Source organism: Drosophila serrata, unplaced genomic scaffold, assembly GCF_035046125.1.
Source record: "Drosophila serrata isolate PLE 108 unplaced genomic scaffold, ASM3504612v1 contig_249, whole genome shotgun sequence".
NCBI classification, from domain to species: domain Eukaryota; kingdom Metazoa; phylum Arthropoda; class Insecta; order Diptera; family Drosophilidae; genus Drosophila; species Drosophila serrata.
Window position 1 is genome coordinate 3,362,286 of NW_028257147.1, and position 27,019 is coordinate 3,389,304.

Here is a 27,019-nt window from a genome sequence, read left to right on the forward strand (position 1 = left end):
TCTCTTTTTCACTCACCCCCAAAAATGTGTGCGAGCGAGAGGCAGAATGACATGATAATGACGTTTGCCCAACCATTCGCTCTCATTCTCTTATGTCGCCGCTGTCGGCTTCAGTTGAGCGAGAGAGCGCGTCGGGGCGCTCGGATATCATTGAGTTGTTGCTACCTTTGCCTTTTGACTTTGCCGTCGGCACATTGTACCGTGTGTACGTGTGTGTGTGTGTGGGTGTGCGAGGAAGACGGAGACAGCTCGGCCGCCGGGGGAGCAGGCGCTCTCTCCTATCGATGGGATTTACCGTTACGTTTCGCCGTCGCCATATTTTATATGTGGCCCAGGACATCATGGCAACGGTGTTGTCGTTGTTGTTGTTGCTTTTTGTTTTTGCCTTAATTTACTTTGGCGCATAAATCAAATATTTACATTCCGAAATTGACGTCTTGAAAGCGCGGTCGCAAAAAACTCAACGTTCTTCGTCCTGCCAAAAAGGAGATTTCTTTACGGCAGTGTATGCGCGTCCTAGTGAGAGATTATGTGTGTGTGTGCTGGAATTAATACCTAAAACAAACAGTTATTTGACCTGCAGCCGATTGGTGAATAAAAAGAAGAAAAGGCCAAAAAAGAAACTTGCCTTTGAAGAAAAAATAAAAAATTACCTCAATATTAACTCAAGCTCAAGACATCAAAAAAAGGGATTAATTGCTGTGTGCAAACATTCGGCAACAGATCCTAGCAAATAAATCTTGCGGAAAACTCTGGCCAAAGATTTTCCACCTCTCTCGTTGGTAAGTTTTTCCCAATGTTTGATTTTCATCTATGCTTTTTAATAGATATTTATCTAAGGTGGAAAGATTAGCAAATTGTGGAGCATATTTCTAATTGGGTATTCATTTTAAGCCTTCAGGGGATTGGGAGAAATTTTAATTTGTTTATTACTTTTCGAGGGAAGAACGTTAATGAAATTTAAAGGAAATTTAATAAGAATTTAAATGGGATTGATTGATTTATGATCTATGATTGGGTTTTAAAGGTTTAATGAAAGCTTTAAATCTTTAAGCTAAATAGAAATATGTTCTTTAGTTGAAACTTATTTAAACATGTTTTTAATATTATTCTTTTACCAAAATTATAGTTGTTTTACGGAAATGACCTTTGATTTGTTTTAAAATGATTTCTGCAGACTTTGTTTCCAAGTAATATGTAGTAAAAAGAGACTTTAGGACAAAGAAACAAAAGGCTAGTTTCAAAAAACAAGTTGGTACCTACATATATGAACATACATATTTTCTTTTGACATACCCTATGTATATTATTATTGACAAGTATCTCAGCTTGCCTATTAATATTTCATATTATATGTTATTTTATGCAATCATTATTATTATTATTATAAAAATGCACTACTTAAAGTCAATGCCTTGAGGCTACCCTGTACTTTCAAAGTTTTGCCATGTTCTTAATCTCAAAACATTTAATCAAAATGAACCTATTCCCATAAAAATGGGACAATTATTTTTTTTCTTTTTGTTAAAAAACAACTTTATTTCCATTTTCTAAAAAGACCTGAATCCCTGAGGATCCCGACTGGCGACCAAAAGAACTAAAATATTTAAGGCTTCGCCTGTTAAATGCCAACTAGCCGCTAAGCCGGCCACTCGACTGGCTTTCCGCTTTGCCACTTGCCACTTTTCACTTTTGGCCCACAGTGGCGAAAAGCTCTGGGAAACTGAGGGAAAACAGTGGGGAAACTAAGGAAAAAGCAGGGCCACTCGAGGCGAGTGAGTTGCCCCCGAGCAAACGGGCGTGTGTGTGTGTGTGTGTGAAATGAAACGGAAAGTGTCCTTAGAAGCTGCCAACTGAGCGCGACAATCTGTCAAATGTTCAAAATGTCGTTGTCGCCTGTCGACGGTCGTCTATCAATTGTTAATGTCACAGACGCCCAGCGTGAAAAAGAAAGGATGTGGCCATGGATTGAGGGTGGAGAGTCCTTACACTTGTAGGAAATGTAAGGAATTAAATATAAGCTTTGCTATTGGGGATGCTTTGAATCAATTAGCCAAAAGTTGATGGGACTTTATTGGAATATAGAAATATTAATTCTTATCATAATAAAAAAAAGTTTAAAGCCAACAGAGTATAGTTTCTGAGTGCCATTTTAAGAAAACTCGCTCTTTATCAAATAAATTTAATATTTCATTGATGAGGCTATTTACAATTTTTGTTTAATTTTAACATCTTATAAATCAATATATATAAATCATAAAGGATATGTCTTAAAACCTTAAAAATTATATTTATTATAAATTTCCCATAAGATGTCTCGAGTTTCCTTTTATTATTTCTGAGACATGTTTCTTTCAACTATTTATTTTTAAACATTTAAGAATAGATAGTACAAAATAAACCAATACTTATATATATTTAGAACTTTAAATATATTTGAATTACATTTTTCCCACTGTGTAAAAACTGAAGCGAGTTAACATGCTGTTTTGGCCTGTTTAACTTTCGGCTGACTGACGCTGGCTTTCTTTATTTTAATTGGGATTTGTGCTCCTGACTTGGGCTCAACGCCTTGGCGGGATTCGCAGGATACGCAGGACACCCGCCCTCGCTGTCAATCTTCGGCTGAGTGAGCCAGGAGCTGCGTCCTGGAAACGCCACGTGGTTGCTCCTCGTTCCCTCACCTTTGTGCCCCCTGCGAAATGCGCTTTTGAATCAAGAAACACAATGTGCAGCAGTCCTTTAAAATCGAGGCAAGGAAAAAGGGGGATGGCACAAAGCGTTTTCCGATTTCTACTTTCCATTTTTGTGGTTTTCGCCTCGCTTTTTATTTGCCTTGGTTTTTTTTTGATTTCCTGACACGGGTACGCCGGCAATCGTTGTGACATTTTAATTGTTTATTTGCGCAGAGTCCTTGCGGTCTGCCCTCGCTTGGTCCGGAATCCGCATCCTGTATCCGGAATCCAGACTTTCAATCCTGCATCCCACTCAAGTGCTCAAGCTGTGCATATATAAATATATATATATATATATGTATATGTATTTTTATTCAGCTAAAGATTTCGCGGGTCCTTTTTGGTTTCCCTCTCTAAGGAATCAAACTCGCTGGTTGTCCTGCGGTGGAGTGTCCTTCGCTGAGTCCTCCACTTTGCGCTACTGCTTAGCATACATTGGTTAATGTAAATATTTGGCTTTTGTTGTCACTTCAAGTGCTCTCCGCCGCTGTTTATTATTAGTTCGCCGGGCACTTTGTATTTTTTATATCCTTGCAGGGTATTTTTGGTCTGAAGCTTGTTACAAAGTGAAGGAGTCATTTCCCATATATAATTCCCTATAAATAATATATTTTCTTGATCAGAATCAAAAGCCGAATCAATCTAGGTTAAAAAATAAATTATTTTTCAAGAATATAATAATAAATATTTTCAAAAATTGCGAAAAAATTGAATTTGTTAAAATTTTAAATGGACTATGTAGATTTTTTAACCCTCTAAAAAAGCGTTGGAAAGGTTTCCGAATTGAAATTAATTCTGTTTTGGCTTAGTTATGAAATTTACAAAACTATGATTTTCCCAAAGAAATTGTCTTATAAAAATGTCAATAAATATTGATTCTGAGTAAGAGAATATTTTAAGCTTGATTATGAATGATTTTCTATTCAATCCTATTAATTAACAAACTGCAAAGGGTATATAGACTTCTACTTATCGAAGTTAGTTTCCCTTCTTGTTTACGGCTGTTTTTTAAAGTCGCCTGGGAATTGAGGGATTTGGCAGTTACGAGCAACCAGAAGAAAAATACATTTTGTTCAAAATAAAATAATTTTCGGTATAGAAAAGGCTTTTATAAATGGGAAAAATATAAAGTTGAATATCACAAAGAAGGTACCTTATTTTGCAAGCTATTTATTAGATAATATTTAGTAGATTTTTAATATAAGAGAAATCATTTCATTTCACATTTAACAATAAGTCATTTGGTTAGTAATTTATTAAAAATGTTCTTTCAATAAATTTACCAAAAAGGTATAGGAATCATAACAGATTTTATTTTTGTCATCGATTTTAACTTAATTAAATCATTTTGGTTAGGTTACCCCCTTAACTCTAACACATAGCATACTCCTAAAGTACTTTCTATTTCTTAGGTTAGTTTGATAAAATGATATAATAAATACTTCATAAATACATAAGTACTTAATATTTAATTTTATCCTAATATTATATAACCTACTTTTTATTCTAACCATTCCCTAAATATTATACCCATACTTCCCCTTAAGTTATCTTATTCTAGCGACTCCCTTCAATTAGGTCAGCTTATCTGATGTATCTTTTACATGTCGCTGACTTCATATGATATCAATATTTTTTAATAAAAATTCCTCACACTCTCCCGGGGGTAATAAGCACTTGAAGAGCAGTCGGATCATAAAAATAAATCGTAATAATCAACGTTTAAAGAATCAACATAATCGACTTGTATGTTATGTGTGTGCAACAGTGGCAATATTCGAAACTCCAAACCACCACCGAAATTGGAATAAAAATCGAGGCAAAGTACATTGGCTCTGGGGCACCCTCATGGAAACGGCTGGTTGAACTCAATCAAACAGCTCGGCCTAATAAGCCAGTGGCTTGCATATGCCAGTTTATTAGATACAAATTCTTTGGACTTTTCCTCCTCCTCTGGAAAATAGATGACGACCATTTTGCAGCTGGAATAGAGTTGCTCTATTTTTGCCCAACTTCGATTTTGGGTGCGCACGGCAAGGGGTTGCTTTATTAAGGATCGCCATGTGTAGCCATTTTTTGAGATTTCGTTTTTTTTGCTATGCTTTGGACTAACCCCTATAAAGGACTTGATTCAAGTGCGCAAAAAAAAGAGAAATAATAAAATGTATACAAAAAAGGGAAGTCGCAACACATGAGGATCCGGGGTTTGTTCGCTTAAAAAAAAAACCCAGCAATTAAGTCTGCGTTTATATAGTTTTAACTTGCCCCGTGCAGCATGCAGGGAAATTGTGTCCTGAAAAATCATCATTACACCCCTCCTTGCATACACAGTAACTTTGTGTTTATTATGCCTAATTGCTGTTACATCATCATCATCATCATCATGATTATCCTTGTGCGCTTTTGTCTGCAGTCCTTTTGCAGCTGCCTTCATTTTGCCTTCGTTCTTTGTCCTTTTGGTATTTGTTTTTTTATTCAAGCGTCCCACATGGCGTATGCTTGATATTTCATTTCGAGGCAAGTTCTTTCGAGGCGTTCCCCGAGCCACTTGCATGCTTAGATATTTGCATTATTTGCCACTTTTTGTGGCAACTGCTCTAAAAATAATTTCAAAGCTCGTTAGGGGTACTTTTTTTTGTTACTTCTCATTTAGCTTCTGCCTTTTTCATGTGGCGAAAATTGTTAGTTTCCGTACAAGGACTAGAAACTTGCTCAACTGTGCACAGTGGGCGACATTATTTCGTATATATAGTGAGGCAAAAGGAACCATCAGTGGAAGGGTTATAAAAAAAAATAATGCGTAGCTCAAGGATCTTTCTAGGGGGCAACACATGTGAACATCGCTAACAGCGGGATTTTAGGTTTTCGAATTCAAATTGAACTTGTTTCGCAATTGGATAAGTTGGCAAGTATTCAGTTTGAAGAATAAAGAATGGGAAAATTATTCAGTTTTGACTTTGTGTAGGGTCTGAGGGTAAGATTTTATTTTAATATGAGGTTTTGAAGTCGTAAAAGTAATGTGAACAATTATAAACACAAGAAAATCAACCATTTTTAATATAAAAATTATTTAAACTGATTTTTGAATTAAAATTTCTTAAAGTGCTAGCTGTTTTCTTTTGTTTTAGATTTAATGTTTAAACAAGAAAGGAAGATCTACGGGAAGACAACGTTTTTATATCCCTGTAGTTTGTAATTTAAACTAAGGATGGTAACGGAAAGCAATTATAACTAAGGTATATACATATATCAATATTTATATATGACAATTTTTTCGAAAAATTAGATTTTAGAAATCTCATAACTAAGCCAAAAATGTGTTAATCTCAATTCGGAAAGCTGTCCTATCTTACTTTTTTATAGGTTATTAAATCTGCATACTAATTTTGTAATTTTGGAAAATTCATTTTTTTTAATTTTTGACAATTTAAACGATGTAACCCCTTATCGTTTTTTGAAAAAATTGAAAAATTTTCAAAAATTTATTTTTTAACCAAACATGACTAGATCGATTCTGCTGTTGATTCTGATCAGGAATAGATATGATTTATAGGGTCGAAAATGATTGCTTCACTGCTTTTTAATCTTCTGATTAATATTAAAATACCCTTCAATTAAAATGTAAATTTAATATAAATATTCCTTTTTCTATTTAAAAAAAAATACCTCTATTTTCTTTTCTATAATCCAATGAATTTTCTACTTGATTCCGGCAATGTCTTGCCCATGGAAATCATTTAAATAAAGATTACCAACATGCAATTGTGCCCCACGTTCTGAAGCCCAGACAGAGGTCGATGAAAAGTAAATTATAGTGCAAAATAGCATTTGGAGGGCGGTGCCATAGACTTGTCGGCAAATTACGTGGCCCGTAAATGGGGGAATTTATTTTTAAAACCGAGAAGAACATCGCTGGAGCCTTACTTATGTTACAAGGGGTCTAGGTTGGGGTCGTTCAGTAACAAAACCAAATGATTGCACATTTGAAGGCTCAACCGTAGATACAAAATGGCGGAATTGCATGAGTGTATCTGTATTTGTATCTGTATCTGTATCTGTGTTTGTGTGTGGATAATTTGCGTGTGCGCTGATCATTTGACAAGCGACAGGGAACAACAACAACAACGAGGAGGAATCTGCTCCGCGGATAAATCAACCCCGCCATGAGCAATCCGTGGATTCTACGGATATGTATGGATTCCATGGCGCGGGAATTATGGGTTGCCAAGGGGGTAGCTGCATCATTGCGTCAATATTTGCCCTGGTCATGTAAACACTTTTAATAGGCTGTTTATCAGCTAGTTTGCTGCGATGTATCTACCAGATACTTGACAGCTGTTGCAATTTACGCTCGAACAGAACATTTTACCGCCTTATTTGCCTTTCGGCTTGCGGCATCCGAGATTTCTCTGCCCATTTCCCATTTCTCTTGCTCACTGAATGAATGTATCTTCCAGATACTTATTTTCCAGTGTTTGCCCAGCGTAAATAGTTTTCGAAGGGAACACCAATTTATTTGCCGTTTGTCAGTTTGCTTTTAATTGAAAATTACATTTTTTCCAAAAAACAAATTTCAAAGCTACAAAGGGAGAAATATTTGTTTTGCTTAATGAGGTTGAAAGTGGGTGGCAATGGACCAGATGCAGAAATTATCTAGGGATTAGCTAATAGGTCTAGCTAGAAGGTCTGGGAGAGTCCTTGTGATTATTTTAGATATTTGTCTTAAAAGGTGAGAGTGCTTGTCCTGGTTTATAAAAGAGAATTAACTGTGTTTCATTAAACTTTTTGTTTTTTCTTTATATATACTTTATCATTTATTATATTTATTTAAACTTTAAGGTAAACAACTTCTTATTCTGCCTGTGTTTTTGAATTCACCAGAATATTTTAAATTTGAAAATGAATTAATACTGGTTTGACTCTATTAAATCTACAATTTTCTATGTTAATTGATAAGGCATGCCACAATAAATATGTACTTATATTATATTCCCCACTGATTATAGAATTCCCAGGAATTAAAAAAGCATTTACAATTTGTATATATATATTTGTATATATATATACATGATAAGGTTTTATGTTATTTTTATAATATTATCAAGAATCTATCTCATCTCCTTGTTAAACTTTAAGTACATTTTTATTCCTTTTGAAAAATATATGAATATTTGATAAATCTCCAGAGTGAAGGCCAAGCCGACTTTGAAAAATATTTAAAAATTCAAAACGTTCAGGAAAATATAAGATGTACTCCTTGTCATAAAAATATTTCACCAGCATTTCAATTTAACAACTTTATCACCTTAAAAAAGTATTCTGCTTAAATTCAGATATAGGTCATATACAAATACTTGTATATAATACTTTATATTTATTCTCACTCAGATTTAAACAAAAAATAAGGGTTTTGAATGGTAGACCCTTGCGGGAATCGAACCCGCCACCTTTGGATTAGAAGTCCAACGCGCTATCCACTGCGCTAAAGAGTCCCATAATCGCGACTCAACTTTTTACTCTCAAACTGGTTCCAGCTTGTGTTGCGAATGCAAAAATCGAGAATGAAATAATTCACAAAATTGTGAAATCTTTTTGTTATTTGCTTCGCTGTAATTTTAAAGAGAGTCGATAATGGATTCTGAACAAACAAGAGACAGCAGCTATTTAAATATTTCCCATGCATTTATTTTCAATTATTTAAAGAGCTTTTGCAGTATACAAAAATGTATCTTCTTGGCTTGTAAACAAAAAGTATAAAATGTGTCGCCTGTTTAGCATATTTTTTGGGTTAATCGATAGATTTTTCCAAGGAGATTAACCTTTCAAGGAGTTACCTCGTGCAACCCAGGCAAAGTATCCTTTTAAATCCTTGTTGGGGGCATTCAAGTGCTCAATTTGGTCTCTTTATTTTTCGCTCCGCTTCAGAGTTTTTCGCTTTCTTATCAACCCGATGCGATCTTCATGCGCTTTTAGCTAATAAAGGGGTGGAGGTTGGATTTTTTGAATAGGGGTAGCTATAGCTGTGTAGGGTTCGAGTCCTTTGGTGGTTGGGGAGGATTTCCTCTCGTGACTCCTGACAATTACTCAACTCGCTGGTTGTGTAGCCGCTGTTGCTACTTTCAGTTTGTTAACGAATTAATCAAATTGAACCAAAAGCAGACTAGACATACCCCTCTTAGCCCTTAAATAGAGTTATCGTGGAAATGGTGAAAATTTACCCATTTACAGTCCTGGCGATTTTTTATCTCTGCCCTTTCGTTTTCGTCCATTGAAAGTGTCCCCTTTTTTTCAGGTTGTGAGGGGGCGTTTTCTCACTTGTTTGGCATTGTCCTTCTACGTGATTTATCTACACCTTCCGACGGTTTTATTTCGCTCTGGAAAAAAGGACCATTACAACGACATACGATGTCCTGGACGGGGGGCATTCGAATTATGCAAAGTATTTCTGGTCGCCGCTGACTCGGTTGCACTCGAAGCGGATATTAAATTTTATTGCTCATGTTGCCATGACTTCGTCCTGGCCAAAAGGTGGAAACGGAACGGTTAGCCCATTGAGCACTGAAGTGACTGCCCGGTCAATTAGCCTGAAATAATCGGTGTGCGGAATGTGTGTGCATTTCCATTTTTCTTGGTGAAAAGTTTAAGGGGAGTTGGGGAACAGGAAGAATTCTATATGAAAGTAGGGAATTTAAGTTGTTTTTAATAATTTTATTAAGTATATTAGAGGAAATAAGTAAGTAAATATAATCTTTACTTTAAATTCATCCTTAAAATCCCCCTACCAATCTTCACAGTCTTCCAAAACCCCTAAAGTCACCTATTAAGATCCCGTTCCTAGGCAAAAACCTCCTGCCAAGGATCAACATCCTGTCGCCTACTCGCATTACAAGCAAGCTGGCACGAGCCAAATTATAATGCCAAAAATCGTCGTCAGCATCAAATATTATCGTGATTTTCGTCAGCGTTGATGGAAGAAAAGCGCACATAACCAGCAATTAATGAGCAGTTGTTTCCAGCACAGGACAATGGCAGGACCTCAGAGACTTGGACTGACAGCCGCCGGAACAAAAAGGAATTCAAATTGCAAAGAGAGGGAGCACACTGAAGAATGAAAAAGAAATCCAGTAAACATACATATGAATTTGATTTCGCTTTCGCTTGCGGAATATAATTAACCGGAAGCGCGGCACACGCGCCAGGACGACAAAACAAGGACTCGAACAGGATGATCGGCACACCGACGCAGGATCAGAATATCGCTGGATCCACGCAGGATCGCAGGATCGCGTGTCAACAACCGTAGAAAGAAAAAGCACTTCCGCCGAAAGCGAAATCAAATGTCAGGCAAGAGCCAGAAAAAAAACGAACAACGCCCTGCAAGAGTAACCGGTTTTTAGGCAGGATAATCAAGGCTAGAGAGGATCTTACACCAAGAGAAATAATAATAGGAATTTAAATTAATTTTGTATAATTTTTTAACACCTTCTTGGGAAATATTTGCAATTAGAAATATCGCATCAAGATATCCCTAACTATTTTCTGTATTATTTTTATAAAACATTCAATAATTCCCCCCAGTGTAATAATGACAATCAAAGCACTGGGCAAACAAGTCGCTCGATTATCCTTTTCTGCCCACTTCAAGGAGCAAGATTCTCCGCCGGCAGCTGCCACTTTGAGGGGAAATAGGGAGTGAATGGAATCTCAATCTTGGTGGCTGGAACAATTGTTCGACTGCGCACATTGCATCCTGTCGTCCTGCGAGCCACCGGAAGGATCAGCGCCGCCGTCTTCGAGGGTTGCCTTGCTCCTTGTCCTCCAGGATCTTCGTCTGCTCTGACATCTCCGCGATCCTAGTTCACTTTTTTTGGAGGCGTGTTTGCTGCTGTATGTGTCGCATATGTAGCAATTAACATGCTTCGTCTCCTGTCGCAGGACATGTGCAAATACTACCCGCATGTCCTTGAGCGCGTGCCTAGCGCGTCCTTAGAAAAACCAGGCGTCTTCCAGGGGGCGTAGCGCCTGCTGCAATTCGCTCCTTAAGGCTCTGCGTCATCCGATCCTCGGTATCCTTTGTGATTCAACTTCAGATTGAGGGAGGTGTGGTTTGTGATTGCAAGGAATTATGATTAGGTGCAGCTGCCTCTCTTACTCTATGTTTGATGAACTTCTTACAGAGTACACAGGGATTGAACACCTTGGCAGGACCTTCAATTAAATCGAGTCCTTTTGGGTGTAACACAAAGAACTGCTCTTGAAATATCCCTTTATTATATATGGGAGTATAATGGGTGTATAGAAATAATGCAGCATGTTTATTAAAATCTTCTTTTTAAGTGTTATTAGAGTTTGTTACTTTAATTAATCCTACTGAAATATTTTAGCTTTGATAAATATTTTTAATAGGAGTACATATTTTAAATATAGTTAAGGAATAACTTTTCTCTTTTGTATCCTAGAATTTTATGTAAGAACTACTTTTAAATTAAATTTTATAGGTATAAGTTTATACCTTCTTTAAACTTGTATAAGACATGTAGTTATATTTATTTTAATGTAGTAGATAAATTGAAATTAATAACTTGATTTATTTATTTATTTATTTCTCTTTTATAAACTCGTCACGGCACTTAAGGACTAACATACTTTAATCCGCTTTTCCTCACAATCTGTCATAACCATTTAGTTGGTACTTCCCCTTTATGGTTAAGCTAATTACCTTGTTACACATTTATCCCCCTTTTTTTTAAACGCCGCTTGTCCTTTTCTCCCTAATACAATATTTAACTATCATGTCGCAGGAAGAGAAATATTTCTCCCACGAGAAAGGACAAATCATAATAGCAAATAAAACACTTTCCGGCTGATTAGCATAAGGATATGAAAAATGTTTCACTGGAAAAAATGTTTGCCGTGTGCCGACGCTTCGCTTCCTGTCATAAAAAAGCAACAACGACAACTATTTGTGACACTTCTCCCCCCTCGCATACATATTTTAAACGGCGGCAGGTCGCAGGTTCAAGGTTCAAGGGTTGAAAAATAAATACAAAAGTTAAACGCGTGTCAACGTTTTGGGCGGAAAATTATTAACATGCTCGTTGGGCCACACCTTACTATATAATAATAGACCTACTATATAGTCTCCCCTTGGCTAACCTGTGGTTAAGCGTATTATGGCAACATTGTGACATCTTGCAGGCCAAACTGGACGCGACACGTGACCCTGGGAAATACAATTATAATTGCAACAAATTGAACGCCGGCGGTGGCACGCGTCCTTCTATTAGCTCATCTTCCGGTGGCACAGAAAAACAGATTGTCCTGTGGGTGAGGTAATACAGTCATCGTTTTTTTTTCTTGTTTTGTTTTTCCCTCGTCTCGAATTTCCCATTAGTCCGTGTGCTTTTCCCGCTTTCATTGGCTGTTTGCTCAACTTCCTCTTTGGGTTGATTTATTGGCTTTTACTTATTTCCGGTCAGGCTTCCGATGTCCTTGGGTCTATATCGCTTGAGGACTTATTATTGGCTTTTCTTTGAGGAGCACTTTTTGTGGCATTATGGGGGAAAGAATAAGGATAATATGGGGATAAGTTGGTTTAACATTTAAGTAAGCATTAAGTATTTATTTAACTTTCAAAGTTTGTTTATCAATTTGATGAATATTTAACCTTACTTTGCACCTGTCTTGCTGTAATTCCTTTGATTAAATCAATGGGTTTTTCCTGGTGGTCTCTGGGTTTATTTTTGGATACAAAAATTTTGCATAATTTGGCATAATCACTGGATTTTCATTTAAAAACAAACCGCAGCTGCCTGGTGCTCCGTGATTATTTAATGTTTTGTTTCAGGTCAGCCGCAGAAATTAACCACAATTTGGAAATTATGTTTATCAGAGATCATTGATCAACATTAAACAAGCAGGAAAATCGCTATGGGCAGCTGAAAAATCAAAACAATGAAATGATTTATCCAGGAGTGGAAACGCTCAAAGGATTTGTATAGTAATTTGTGCTAATTTGGGTTTAGATACGAAAAGAGATAGATCCCTCTGCCCGCACAAAAGCAATGGCAGTAGCAGAAAAGGATTTATGTTTTGCCGCTGGGCTAATAACCCATCAAAATAGATATAGATATATTGGAAACATGTCAAAATACTGTCAATACATTTCCCGAATCTCCTGTATCTCTCACTCGCTGCACTTGTTCCACAATTGTTCTCTGGAGAGGGAACGGGAAAACTCTGTATTTCCCAGCTTTGAAAAGGACCGACAATTGGGCTACCTAGACCTGCATCCATATTTCTTAATCTCTGAGTGTGGGTACATTTAGCTATTGTTTGGTATCCGAAGGGAAGAGGTCCTGCGGGAGACAGAGAGAGGTTTCCTGGCCAGGATTATACCTGTAATTTGGACTGCTTAGTTGCTTAATTGTGCTTAAATGTATGCATAGCTTATAAAATATTTGCCTTAAATATTTTGGTTAAATTATGAAAGGGTACAAAACACTACAGGATATATCCTGAAGGAAAAGGAATGGGAATAGCAAGAAATGTCTGAGCTGAGAATGGGAATCCTTTGAGAAATGCTGCCTGAGGTAAAAGTGGAAAATGGGTTTTATTTTATACAGAGTTTGTATATAGTATTTGAAGGATATTTTTCAAGGAAATTAAAGAAGTAGTATTTCCCATAATTTATAAACTTTTCAGGGGCCTTAAATATTAATTTACTTTAGGATTTTGTTATTAATATATAGACATAAATATAAGATAGACATCACATGTGCAGATGTCCTTGGATTTATTTTGTAATTATTGTTTTCAAACTATTATCCTCTTAACCCAGAATTCTCTACAGCTTTCCTGTTTCTAAATATCCAGAGATTTCCCATTTATAGATCCAACCCTATGGTATCCCAGACAACCCATCGTTTCCAATCCACTTAACATGCTCCCAAACAAAAACCCCGGAATATTTGCAATGAATGCTTCTTCACAGTCAATTTCGCTAATAAATGTGTTTTGCCAATGCTGGCGAAAAATAATTCCACCAGCACCCCCTTTCCCTATATGATATTTAATTTCCCTCGACTAAGCCGCAATTTCCGGTGACACCCACCGCAAAAGCAGAAGGCAACGCCCCCAACAGACATCAAATCATTCGAATTCGAAGCTGTCAAAATGCAGGCGACAAAAAGAAATTATGACAGCAGGGAGGAGTACCAAAAAAAAAAGGAAATATAGGGGGGTGTTCAAGGAGTGTGTGTGAATACTAGGGGAGTATGTGACAAAATGCCAGCATACGCATCGAAAGCCAATTAGGAAAAATAAATCACGATTCGCAGGCGAAAGGACTAGAAAAGAAAGACAGCAAAGTACAGGGAGAGAAATGTCCCTTAAAAGAGTTTAAAAATTATGGAATTTATTGTAAAATTTATGTTTCTAAGAGTAAATATTTAATATAGATATCCAACTCTGTTTAACCATTATATTTTGGGAGATTTAAGATAATTTCCTGTGACAAAAAGATATTCCTATACTTGAAAAATATTCAAATACTTTTCGAAAATATTCAAATACTATTCAAATCTATAAATAAAACATTAATCAACTGCTGGAAGTTTTTAAACAATATTTTTTGAGGATATATGAAATTCTAGTCAATTTTTTGTGTGCTAATTTTTGGTAAAATCACAAGTTTTGTATATATCATAACTAAGCCAAAAGTAAATTAATTTCAATTCGGAAAGCTGTCTTATGTTAGTTTTTATTAAGTTAAAAAATCTGCATACTCAATTTTAAATTTTAGAGAATTAAAATTTTTGCCAATTTTTTTACAATTTTAATGAAAAAATCGAAAAAATTTAAAAAATTTATTTTTCAACCGGATATGACTAGATCGATTCGGCTGTTGATTCTGATCAAAAATATATATGATTTATAGGGTCGGAAATGATTTCTTCACTGCGTTTTAAGTTTCGGACTGAAATTATAAAACCTTGCAGGGGTTAAATAAATCTGTTAATTTACATAAAGGTACTTTTATGAAACAAAATATGAGAAATAGTTTCTTATAATATTCCTCCTATAATTATATATTTTTTATTGTCTCAAAATCAGTAATAATAATAAATATTTAAACAAAATTAGTTAATACTTCCCAATGATATTTATTTTGTTTCCTGTGCAACCACTTCAAGGATCTACCTCACAGACAAAGGAATACACCGCACACACACATGCCCAAGTACAGTAGTCCTTCCCCAACCCCTCACCGTCAGGAAGCACCCGGGGAAGCCAAGCAAGTGCCAAAAGCTGATTTCACTGTAATTACAATTCACACTCCTTTCGGGGGGATGGGGTTGGTGTTAGGGGGAGGTGGGTGTAATCCCGGCAAGGGGAAGTAAAAACATCCTGTAAATGTGTTCTTTTTGTTTGGCAGCACTTAAGCGATGGCCTCCCTTCCTCCCACCCCCACAGCCACCCCCTCAGCAGACTTGTTTTCCTCTTTTTTTTTTGCTAAAGACTGCTGCTGAGGTTGCTGATGATGATGATGAGTTGGCAGTAGAATCAGAACCCGCAGAACAGACACACCCACCAGGGAAAAAGGGGGAAGGAAAATCTCTATATATTTGCACTAAGAAAAATGGAATAGAAAATGAGGAAATTTTTATAAAATAATATTAAAGAAAGGTGGGATTTTCGAATTGAGTACAATTAGTAAAAAAAGCAGAAGATTATTTCGAAGCAATCAAAACATTAGCTTATGAAATACGTCATTTTAAAGAATAGAAATATAAGTAAACAAGGTCAGTAATTGTTGTTCAAGCTTGCTTATATTTTATAGCTTCCAATCTATTGCTAAAATATTATTTTTTAAACCAAAATATATATTTTAAAATATCAAAATTCCTCTAAAATTTTGCAGTAATATTTTCTCCAAGTGCTGGGTGAATTTTCCACCTACCTTGTGGGCGTTGAACGCGTGTCAGGCCTACTACCACTGAATAAACAAAGACAGCCTTGGGTTGGTTGTGGCTCACCAGAGTCCTGTGGGGCGGGAGGGATGCTGGGGGGTGGCAGGCGGGCAATAGAAATGTCACAAACAAACCGATTAAACAAGTACTTGGCAAACAAACACCCACAAAAAACCACCGGCACCGCCCAGGCGCAGAATCAAAGCTTGTGCGATGCGAAAGCGAAGCCCCTTGAAAAACCGAATCAAACAATAACCGAAAAGTTTCCAAAGGGTGACAACGATGTCAAAGCATCCCCTCCAGAAGCAACCCTTCCTTTTTTTGGGAGGATGAAATCTATGAAATGTACTTCCGATTAGGTCGATGGTGACATCGTTTTGTGGGTCACGCGACTGGGTAAGGAATTTTCCTGTCAATTCAGTTCTCATCATATTTTTTTAAATCTCTTAAATATGTTAAGCCTATTAGTGTCAATTAGAAAATTATTGCCAAAAAGGATGCTCTCCTTTTAGAGTTTAAAGTGTGGGTTGAAGTAAATGTCAACTGCATGTTTTCCGCATTTAAATTTCAAAGATGCGATTTGTCGGTCAACTGGTTATCCTTTAGGATAATGGTCAATTCGTTTGCTTCTGCACTAAATGGTGGGAACAAAAGAATTATTAGGTGGGAAATAAATTAGGGCTGTCAAGAGCAGAGTAAAAGAGTTGGAGAGAAATCTAAGCAATATTCTATAAAGTAAATCCTTTATAAAAAATTCTATAATTTAAGGGTTCTTTAAAAATGTAAACACCAAATACTTTTCAGTTTTAATCTTCAAATTTTCAGCACACTTTCCTTTAAAGAAATCCCCCCTTTAAAACAATTAAACAATTGTCTACTTCGGCCATCGTCTCACCTGAGAAAAAATAGAAGAAGATATACCCAAAACCAGACAGGACGACACAAAACTCACATGCACATTCCCAGGACGGTCTAATTTGTGGGTGTTATGGGGAATTAACCTCTTAATGAACTAATTTACTCAAGATTAAGGTGGCAAACAAAGGAGGCGGCCGCAGCTAATTGTAAAAAAACAGAGCGAGACGGTCAGATCGAAGGACGAAGGAGCTGAGTTTCGTGTAGGTAAAGATCCTGAATCTCAGATAGGAGAACCTAGCAAATTTGCCAGGCGGTTAATCTATTTAAACGCGCCAAATACGCGCGACACAATGGTAAATCACCGAAAGCAGGGGAATGTATATGGTCGAGTGCACAGATTTAGGGATAGAGCGGATCAAAGGACTTCTTCTCTGCATCGGTCCAAAAAGGAAATCCGTCTATGGCCGGCAGCAGGACAAAGGCCGAAACTCGTCTAATTGCGCGCCTATGATGAGGATGCGTAGAATTCAGAGTTCCAGAACTCAGAACAGAAGACTCCCAAAAATAGGAGAATGAAGAATCCTTGTGCATGCGACGGAACCTGCCAATTGTTTGGGAACATCCCTTAATCTGTGTCGGTAATCGGTAATCGGCGAAAATCGGAGGACTCGACGCACAAAGCGGCCGAGCGGTCGAGATCCTTTTGAACTTTTGCTTGGGCGCAAAAGAAGGTTAGCAAAATATTATTATAAACCTACAGAACCGTAACCCACATAAACAAAGTTTATGCAGACAGAAAAAATGGGTAATAGAACTATTAGCAAAATGAAATATATTTAAATAAGAGTTTTACTTATTTTAGGATGTTAAAAGATAAAAGATACTTAATAAAGCTGCATTCAAAATGTATTTAAACAAACTTCGTTTCAAATCTCTCTTCGAGATATATTTATAATAATATACATATAATAATATTTTATAACAATCTATTTTTAAAACACGAAGGGAAACTAACTTCGGTAAGCAACAGTTAATATAACTCAGCATTTTGAAATTGAATTATAGGATCGAATCGGAAAGCTGAAAATATTCGCATTTTTTGAATTAATATTTATCCATATGTTTAAATGAATTTTTTTTTTTAAAATCAAATTTTAAAGTCTCATAACTTAGCCAAAAATGTATTAACTTCGAATCGGAAGCCTTTTCTATATGTTATTTTTTGTTAGGTTAATAAATCTTCATACTCCACTTAAAATTTTAGAATAATACAAGTTTTGTCAATTTTTAACAATTTTATAAAATTTTAAAATTTTTTGAAAAAATTTCAAAAATTTGTTATTCAACCTGATATGGCAAGATTAAGAGCTGAATCGGTCTTGCTGATCAATAATATGTATATATGATCATGATATAGCTGATCAATTATATATATAATTTATAGGATCGGAAACGATTCCTTCACTTAGTTTTAAGCTTCTGACTGAAATCATATTACCCTGCAGGGATATATTACTTTAAAATTCAATTTGAATTCAATAATTATTTCTCCAAGTGCACCTGCTTACGCATGTGCCTGTGTGTTTACTCTTGAATGAACTGAAAACATTTCAATTTGACAATCGTAATGGAGGCAAGGATGCTGAAGCCGCTCAGCGCTAATATAGGCGATTTAGGGGATTACATCAATTGTAAAATTGGTCAAACACCGCAATTGTTTCACCCCGCAAATCGGATATTCCACTGCCCCGGGAAACGCACTCGCACTCGCTCTCACCCACACAGAGTTGCTCGCCACACAAAGGAGCGCAGGACGAATCCTCGAGGCAGCTGTTGAGTTTCCCTTTGAGAGCCTCTCATCGCCGGCCATTGTCCAGTTGCTGCTTTTCGTCCTAGTTACACATATGCATACGAAGGACCTTACCGTCCGTATCTCGGGGCTACGCAGGACCCCTTGTTCAATGCCTTGTAATCGCTCCTGGCTTACCACAGATTATGCAAGCCGCGTTCTCCCTGGGAACCCAATTTCCATTCGCCATTGATTCACATTCCCGGAAAAATGGAAAAACTCTGGCAAATCTCTGCTGCAATCTGGCATCAGCCGGCAAAGACTGCACTTTCTAGTCCAAGGAGGTGTAAATCTTCAATTTTAAGGTTAATTTCCCGATGAGGTGCGAGAAATGCGAAGCGTTTTATTGGTTTAGTAGAGCAGTCAGGGGGCGTAATTTAAGGACTCACCGAATAGTCCTAGATTAAAGCTAGGTTAAGGGTACTTTGGCGGAAAAGGATATATTGAGGTTTGGTACATATCCTTTCGAAGGTAAATAATTTTAAGGGAAATTATTGTGTTCCTTACAATAAAACGGTATCAAATCTACAGGACGTATTGTTTATTTCATTTTTAGAACTACTAAAGGTACTTAAATTATAAAATTTTCACTTTGTTTTCTTACAATTTATAAATATATTTAATCGCAGGACCTTCAAACCTTTTCCTATAAAAAAATCCTGTCAAAAGGAATTAATGTATACAAAATAAATTCTTGAACAAAAAAAGAGTAAAAACCAAAAAAGCACCGCAACCATTTTGCAAACTCATTAAAAATTAAAACAAAAAAAAAGGAGAGCTAGCAAAAAAGAACATAAAACAAAAGCAACGAGCAGAGCTTGCACTCTGTTTGCTTCTCTCTCTAATGCACACTCTGTGTTACCTTTGCACTCTGAACTATTTGCATCTCTGTTTCTCTACTCTGCTCTCTATTTCTCTCCCTCTTTCTGCTTTTGCACCTTTATTTCATATTTTATTTTTGCACATTTTGCTGGATTTTCAAGTTCCCTTTGTTGTTGTCGTTGTTAAGCTTAGTTCGTGCTGCACTGCTCTGCATTTACAGTTAGTCCACTCTCTGACCGCCCCTTTCACCTTTTACATTCCCCCCCCCCATTCACCTCCCCCCCTTTATTCTTCTTTGTACAGCCTCTCCTTCGTGTGTTTGAGTGTGTGTCTGTGTGTGTGTGCTTGGTCATGCTTGCATGGCCTTTGAATAGAAAGCGAGGAGAGATGAAAAGGGGGGGGAAGAGATAGCGGGAGAGATTAGGTGTGTAGAGAGAAGAGGAGCACGGCAGAGATACACTGTAAAAATATTACCCCAAGTCAATACTTTATGAGAAAGTGATAAATCAAATCGCTTGAATATATTCTAATTTACAGTACAGTAAAATCTAGAAAACTATTTTTAGAATTTACCATTCCAAGGCCATTCCAATTTCCATTATCTTCCTCTGACACCCATTAAAACTTTCTTTCTTTTTTTATTTTTTCTTTAAATATAAAAAGATAAGCTTTAACATTTTTTTGTCAGTGTATTCAAGCTTCATAGGCCGTTGTCGTTTTATTTATTTGAATGTCCAGTTTGTTGTTGTTTGTTTTGCTTTTTTCCCCCGTTGTTGCTGCCTTTTTCACATTGCATTTATTTATTCAACTAAATGCAGATTGCACATTTTTGCATGTGACGTTCACTTTGCTTTTAGTTAATCACCATTTTGCTGCTTTTTTTCAAGTTCTTTTTTGTTGGCAATAATTAAAGGTTTGTACTGTAAGCAAGTTCAAGTCTACGGACCATGACTTTATACTTTTATTGGTGTAGTTAATTCTCCCTAACAAAAAACCTGTAATTTTTCAACAAAGATATGTATATCAAATCATCAAAGCTTTGCTATTTGCATATCGATTTCCCAATACAAAACCCCTACAATGGACGAAACTTACCTGAGAATGCAATGGAAATGGCGGCCAGGTCCTTTCAAGGATCCCTCCTTGCCTTCTTGTCCCTGAAGAGTTGTGCTTTTGTGCGATTCCGTAGAGCTGCAATTGCTCAACTCCAGCAAAAGCAACGGCGATGTGCATTGCAATGCCGAAGGAAAGGATATAGAGGGTCCTAGGACCCAAGTCCTGGTAAAGGCAGAGGGATGACAAGCGCACCAGCGAGCAAACAAAGTCAAGAAAGCCGCACCAGAGATATCATCAAAATGAATATGAGATTATATTTGAACTTGGTGGGTAAGGGGGAACCCCAACTTTAACGAGCGAAATTGGCTACAGGTGGAGAAATTATACTAAAAGAATTTACAACAAAGGGAAAGATATAACTAAGTGTCTAGAGAATATAAGATTTTGATTTCTTAAGAATTCTTTTAAGTAAATACTAAGCTTCTTTAGTTCATTAAGCCTTCTTCAGTTTTTTTAAGAACCATTTAATTTGAAACCTAAAAATCAAGTTATTAATCGTTAGAACGATTCTTGATTTCAGTTTCCCCAAAAGAAGTATATCCTTTCTACCAATGTATATATTATATAATCACTATTCTTATAAATTATTTTCCTCTGTATATAGGATACACAGATATATAGATATATAAATAGATTCAAGAGTACGAGTCGGTGGAATCAGAGAGTGTATCCTTGCCCGCTGGCGGGCTAAAGGTGAGCAAACAAAGACGCTGATAAAACGAAATGCCAAAACGACAATTGAAATGCCCAACAAAAGGCAAGAGCTGTCCAAGGAGGGGAAGGACATCACTAAGGGGGGCATAGAGGGGAAGCTGGAGGTCCTGCCTGTGTGTATGTGTAGTAAAAAAGTCAACTCGTGAGGGAGCCCCCTCTCCTCATCTGTGTGGCTGCCATTTTTTGGTGTCTCCTGCTCCTCATCCGAAAATCAAGTGTGAACGGGGAAAGGATTCTCTCTCTTGCACTTTCGTTGTCCTTAATGGCCATCTATACCTCTCGCTCTGATAATGATGATGATGATGATGGAACCTCCTCCTCCATCATCACTCCTTTATGTATCTTCTTTGCCAGGTCTACAGCTCTTCAGCTCTATCTCTATATAAATATTTTAGGGGCGGTCTCTCTTGTCTCGCTTTCTCTCTCTCTCTCTGTCTCTCTTGGTCACCCCCTCTCCTTTGGCATAATATATTCCAATTCGACATTTTGTCCTTTCATTCATAATGCAGCCGGCGTTGGGTCTCTGCCGCTGTCGCTGTCAGCATCGAGGATATGCCATCCAATCTGAACATGATGATGAAGTTCTCCTTTTGCCTGCTATCGCTCCTGTCCGAAATCCATCAATCCATCCTGCTCTGGCATTCGCTTTTAGCCATCTCTCTCTCTCTCTCACTTTTATGCCTTCTCTCGCTCTATCCTGTTGGCAGGACTCTGTCAGGGGTTGATTCCATCGAGCAACCCCTCAACGCTCAGCTCAATGTGTGTCCTTTTCATATTTCTTAAGACCCGCACCGCTCGCTATTTGCCTTCATTCCGCTCCGGTCGCTGATCCTGTGCTGAACGCATCCTGAGTGCGCATCCTGTTTAACGCGTTCTCACTAAATTTGCATTTAAAAAGCCTTGTCCTTTTTACGAAACAAGTGATAAACGAAAAATAAAAGAAAAGACAAACGAGAAACTTTAAAACCAAGTTGATATAGTGTGTGTCTTGGAAAGTGTTTTGGTTTAAATCAATCCTCGGCGAGTGGCTGCCTGCCCAAGGAATTGGATACCCAAAATAGGCGGTGCCTAAATATGGTTTACTTTGTACGTATTTTTCATAATTTATATATTATTTTATTATTATTATTAAATGGGGAACCAGAAAGTGCCGACGGGTAATGGTACTATTTTCTATATATTTCGAATAAAAGTGACTGAAAATACAGCTAGCGTATCGGGAGAGATAGTTAAATAATATAATCTTGTAGTTGTGTGATAGAAATATTTAAATATTTTGTTAGCTTAAAGAAAGCTTTAACTATACTACAGTTAAGGGTTACATGATGATTTTATTCGTTTAGGATCAGTTTTAAAACCGTTTTGGCTTTTAATATTTCAATTTTATTTATATCAAACCATTCTTTTCCAATCTAAATATTTATTCGATTTCCTATTATAGTTTTATTTGGTTGACAACACTTTAAGCTTCTGCAAATATATTTAAATATTTTCCTTAACATTAAATGGAACATAAATATATTAGAATTAGGTGACATTTATAAGGTTTAAACATTTATAAAAGGTTTATTTATTATTGCTTAGGCTACCATTATTTGTGGTTTAAAATATTACCTTGAGTCATTTATTTATTCATTTAAACGTGAATCAAAAGATATATTTATATATTTAAAAGCTCATGCTGTTTTATTTTCTAAATAAAAACTAAAAGAGCCAGGTGCCTGAGATAGCCTTTCTTAATTTAAATACAAATATCCCATCTCAGCCCGCTCTACCTAAACTAAGTCAAAGTCTGTTGATTAAAAAGCCTTTTGATTAAACATTATTACCCACACGTTGTTAATAAGCTCACACACTCTTCAAGAGCTGATGACTCTCAAGTGGCCACTGGAGGAGGAACGCCAACCTAAATAATTCGAATACTTAATTCTTGAACTACTCTGAATGTGTGGATGGATAGTGTAAAGTGGCGGGAAAGTTTCCAGGTCCAGAGAGGGCCTCCAGGGTCAGCGTGTGAAATGGGACCTGCCCCCTTTCTTTCTTTATTATTTTTATTTTATTTAATAAGATTAAACCGCACTTCGGGAGGGAAACTATATCCCGTAATACACAAGATGGAAGTTCAACCCACTGAGGCGTCAAATCAAGTTAATTAAAAGCGGCAAGGAAGTTGTTGGGTAATCGCACCGGATGTCGCACATTAGCCACACTCGAGGGCACATGGAAAAGATGGAGTTGGAGACCAAAACCGAGACTGAGACCTTACACCTCCTCCAGCCGAGTGTAAGCGATTCGATGATGATAATGTGCAAATAATGGCATAAAGACCCGCGCCAAAAATATATATTATATATTTCGCAGACTCCGTCGGAGAATGTGTGTTATGATTGATGGCAATATGCTGGCGGAAAGGATTGAGGCTTTTGTTTGGGTTAACCGGAGCGTGAGATGCCGGGGGCAAGCACGGGTTAAGTGCAAATGCGATGGGTATGCAAAAATCGAAAAAATCAATTGTCATATATTCAGTATTTATTAAAACGCACTGCGGTTAGTCCTTAATTGCAACCCGCTGGCTGGCCATGAATGATCCTAGGGGGAGCAAGGAAAAATGTCCTGCCGCTGGGAGCACGCCCTCCGCTGGCGTTTGTTTGTACTCCCCGAAATTGCCAACGCATTAGTTGCACTTGACTGGACGGGCAATAAATAATAAGTACAGACCAAGTCACAATAATAGGTTCAAGACAAAGACAAAGGGATTGAAGAAGGATAAGCATATATCCTTAACCCTTTTATGTATAACTTAAAAATTGAAAGCGGAAATATGATTAGAGAACGGAAAGAGTTGAATTTGTAGACAGGAAACACTGAAAAACTAAACTGAATATTTCTAATATTTAATAATATTTAAGTTGCCTTAAATATGCGTATTTTTTGGTGGGAAAATTACCTCTATTCAAAGTATAATTTAAGGGTTAGTTACCCCATTGATTTACCCGCCGCTGTGCGTCTCGCTTTAAGCATAAACAATGGAGGCGTATGCCTTCGATTAATTGATAACCCGTTGCTTAGTTTGCATACTCAATTTGATCGGAATCCTTTTTTTGTTTTTTGTCCTTGCAGAGTCCGCGTGGCATGCAACCGTGTAGTCCAGCGGGAGAAGTCGCAATGATGCCGCCATCGAAGAGTCCCGTGATGGAGAGCGCCGCCTCCGACCAGAATCCGAGTCAGCAGAGTCCGCCGAGTGGCGGTGATCAGAGTGCCGCCAAGCGGGCATGTCCTTTGAAGTTCTCCATAGCCAAGATTATGGAGCCGGATCACAGGCCCACTCAAGCAGCAGCGCCACCACAACAGCCGCCGGTACAGCACCATTCCCAACCCGTGCAGGAGCCTCTGGTTCTCATACAGGAGGACGAGGACGATGAGGATCCCGATATTGATGCGGATTCGGAACGCTCTTGCAGTCCCATCGAGGTGATCAGCCTGGATCACTCACCCTCCGCCGTTAATTACGATTCCGCCTTCAAGAAATATGTGCCGGGTGTCTCTACGATGCCCAGTTCCTCGACGGTTGGATCATCGCCATCGAGCACGAGCAGTGCTGCAGTGCAGCAGTTTGTGAGCTCCCGCCACCAGGAGCTGCTCTCCCAATATCCCCTCCTCTACTATGCTCCCAATCAGCTGATGTGTGCCGCAGCTGCTGCCCAATATGCAGCCTTGACCGCTCAGCAGCAATCCCTGGCCAGTGCCGCTCACCTGAGCAGCTTCACTGCCTCCCTGAATGCCACGTTGCATCACTCGCAATCGCTGAGGAGGAACCTGGGACATCCCCTGGCGGCAGCAGCTGCTGCAGCTGCTGTGGCCCAATCCCAGGCAGTGCCCAGTAGCCTGCAACAGAGTCTGGAGAAGTCACCGGTGGCTCAAAGGACATCATCATCATCGAGTCAAACTGCTGGTCTGCAAGGCAACAACCTGAAGAGGAAGCGATCGCCGCAGGATCAGGGTGAGGTGACACCACCACCACCGACTGTGGCAGCAGCTCGATCCCGTTCACGCTCCCCATCCCCCCAAGGATCCGTGGAGGATAGCAGTCCGGGATCAGCGAACGGAGGCAAACCCAAGACCTTCTCGTGCCTGGAATGCGGCAAGGTGTTCAATGCTCACTACAATCTCACCCGCCACATGCCCGTCCATACCGGAGCCCGTCCTTTCGTATGCAAAGTGTGCGGCAAGGGATTCCGGCAGGCCTCCACTCTCTGCCGGCACAAGATCATCCACACATCGGAGAAGCCGCACAAGTGTCAGACCTGCGGCAAGGCCTTCAATAGATCCTCCACACTGAACACTCATGCCCGTATCCATGCCGGCTACAAGCCTTTTGTGTGCGAGTACTGTGGCAAGGGATTCCATCAGAAGGGAAACTATAAGAACCACAAGCTCACCCACTCCGGGGAGAAGGCATACAAGTGCAGCATCTGCAACAAGGCCTTCCATCAGATCTACAACCTCACCTTCCACATGCACACGCACAATGACAAGAAACCGTACACCTGCCGGGTGTGCGCCAAAGGATTCTGCCGGAACTTTGACCTGAAGAAGCATATGCGAAAGTTGCATGAGATTGGTGGAGATCTGGATGACCTGGATATGCCGCCATCCTTTGACAGGAGGCGAGAGTATACCCGCCGGGAGCCACTCTCCTCGGGTGGTTATGGTCAGGCCTCGGGTCAACTGACTCCAGACTCCAGTTCTGGCAGTCTTTCGCCGCCCATCAATGTGACCACACCCCCTCTGTCCAGTGGAGAGACGAGTAATCCAGCCTGGCCGCGTTCTACGGGATCTCACTATGCCGCCGGGGGTTTCCATCACCTGGGAGTGGTGGCTCCTCCACAGGACTATCCCAGCTCTGCCTTCCTGCAACTCCAGCCGCAGCAGGCACAGCAGCCACATCCGCAACAGCAAGGGCCGCAGCAGCAACAGCAGCAGCAGCAGCAGAGACTCTCGGAGACCTTCATTGCCAAGGTGTTTTGACAGAGATACTATGCGGATAGCTTGAACAGCTCCACGGCGGCATCGACGACCAGCACCACGGTGACCAATACGACCACATCGGCCACGTCCACATCCTCGGCGCTGGCCAGGAGTGATCTGCTGATAGACTGACTGCAGTTTGTGGCAGCGGCAGCCGCTGCAAGTAACCCGAACTCTGGGCAGGATCTAGGGCTTTCCCGTAAGTCCCCCTCACCGGAACTAGGATGCACCGCTCTCGGCAGTGCAGTGAGGGCTCTAAATGGACTCTTCTAAGGAGAAACTCTCCAGGAAGGAGGAACTCTCCAGGACTCTTTTGAAATCTCTTTTCCCCGTAAGACCTCAACAGCCACCAAATGGTTTCAACTTGTGCAATACCCACACTCAGCAGATGATGATGATGATGGTGACTCTCTCTCTCCTTCTGTATATAGTATATCCCTAAGACGACCCATGTGTTATCCATAGTCTATGCTCTAATTAAGCTCTCTGAATGTATTAGATTTAGTCACAGGATAATAGCTAGTTAGTCATGAATGTGTATATGTGTAACGCACTCCTCGGGAGTGCGCCATTCTACGTATATAGGAGAAATGTTTATTGGAAATCGAGTCAACCGAAATACATAGATAAATATGTATCTTAGAGTTGTACTAGATATCTCTGTATGTAAGTGTCTGTTTAATCCAACACAAGAATGCATTGAATTTGTTTAGAAACTAAGTGATATTATTGATAATGTTTAAGCAATAAATCAATTCTTCAATTATTAATTGCAGAATGTTTTTTTAATGGGTGGAAAGGGAAACAAGGTTTTGATCCTTTTTTTTTGTTTTAATTTGATAACCTCCCCTTTAACTTATATGCAAATAACTGAGCAACGGTGTGGGCCATGTCATTGAGATTGTCTCCTGTGATCCTTGAGAATG

At 38.5% G+C, this 27,019-nt stretch overlaps 1 protein-coding gene and 1 non-coding gene across 3 annotated transcripts; one reads left to right on the forward strand and one right to left on the reverse strand.

The window, feature by feature from the left end:
- The first annotated feature begins 100 nt into the window (after window positions 1–100).
- On the forward strand, window positions 101–26,863 carry erm (earmuff). Of its 2 annotated transcripts, none has more exons than XM_086832655.1 (2): window positions 101–782; window positions 24,186–26,863. In XM_086832655.1, exon 2 carries the CDS (start codon window positions 24,198–24,200, stop codon window positions 26,091–26,093), a length of 1,896 nt encoding a protein of 631 aa, XP_086688781.1. In that variant the 5' UTR covers window positions 101–782; window positions 24,186–24,197; the 3' UTR covers window positions 26,094–26,863. The 2 variants fall into 2 exon arrangements, with proteins under 2 accessions (XP_086688781.1, XP_086688780.1); XM_086832654.1 differs by lacking the exon at window positions 101–782 and adding an exon at window positions 21,220–22,151.
- TRNAR-UCU (transfer RNA arginine (anticodon UCU)) lies at window positions 8,155–8,227 on the reverse strand. The gene has a single exon. It is a non-coding gene; the product is annotated as a tRNA-Arg (tRNA).
- Window positions 26,864–27,019: the final 156 nt, after the last annotated feature.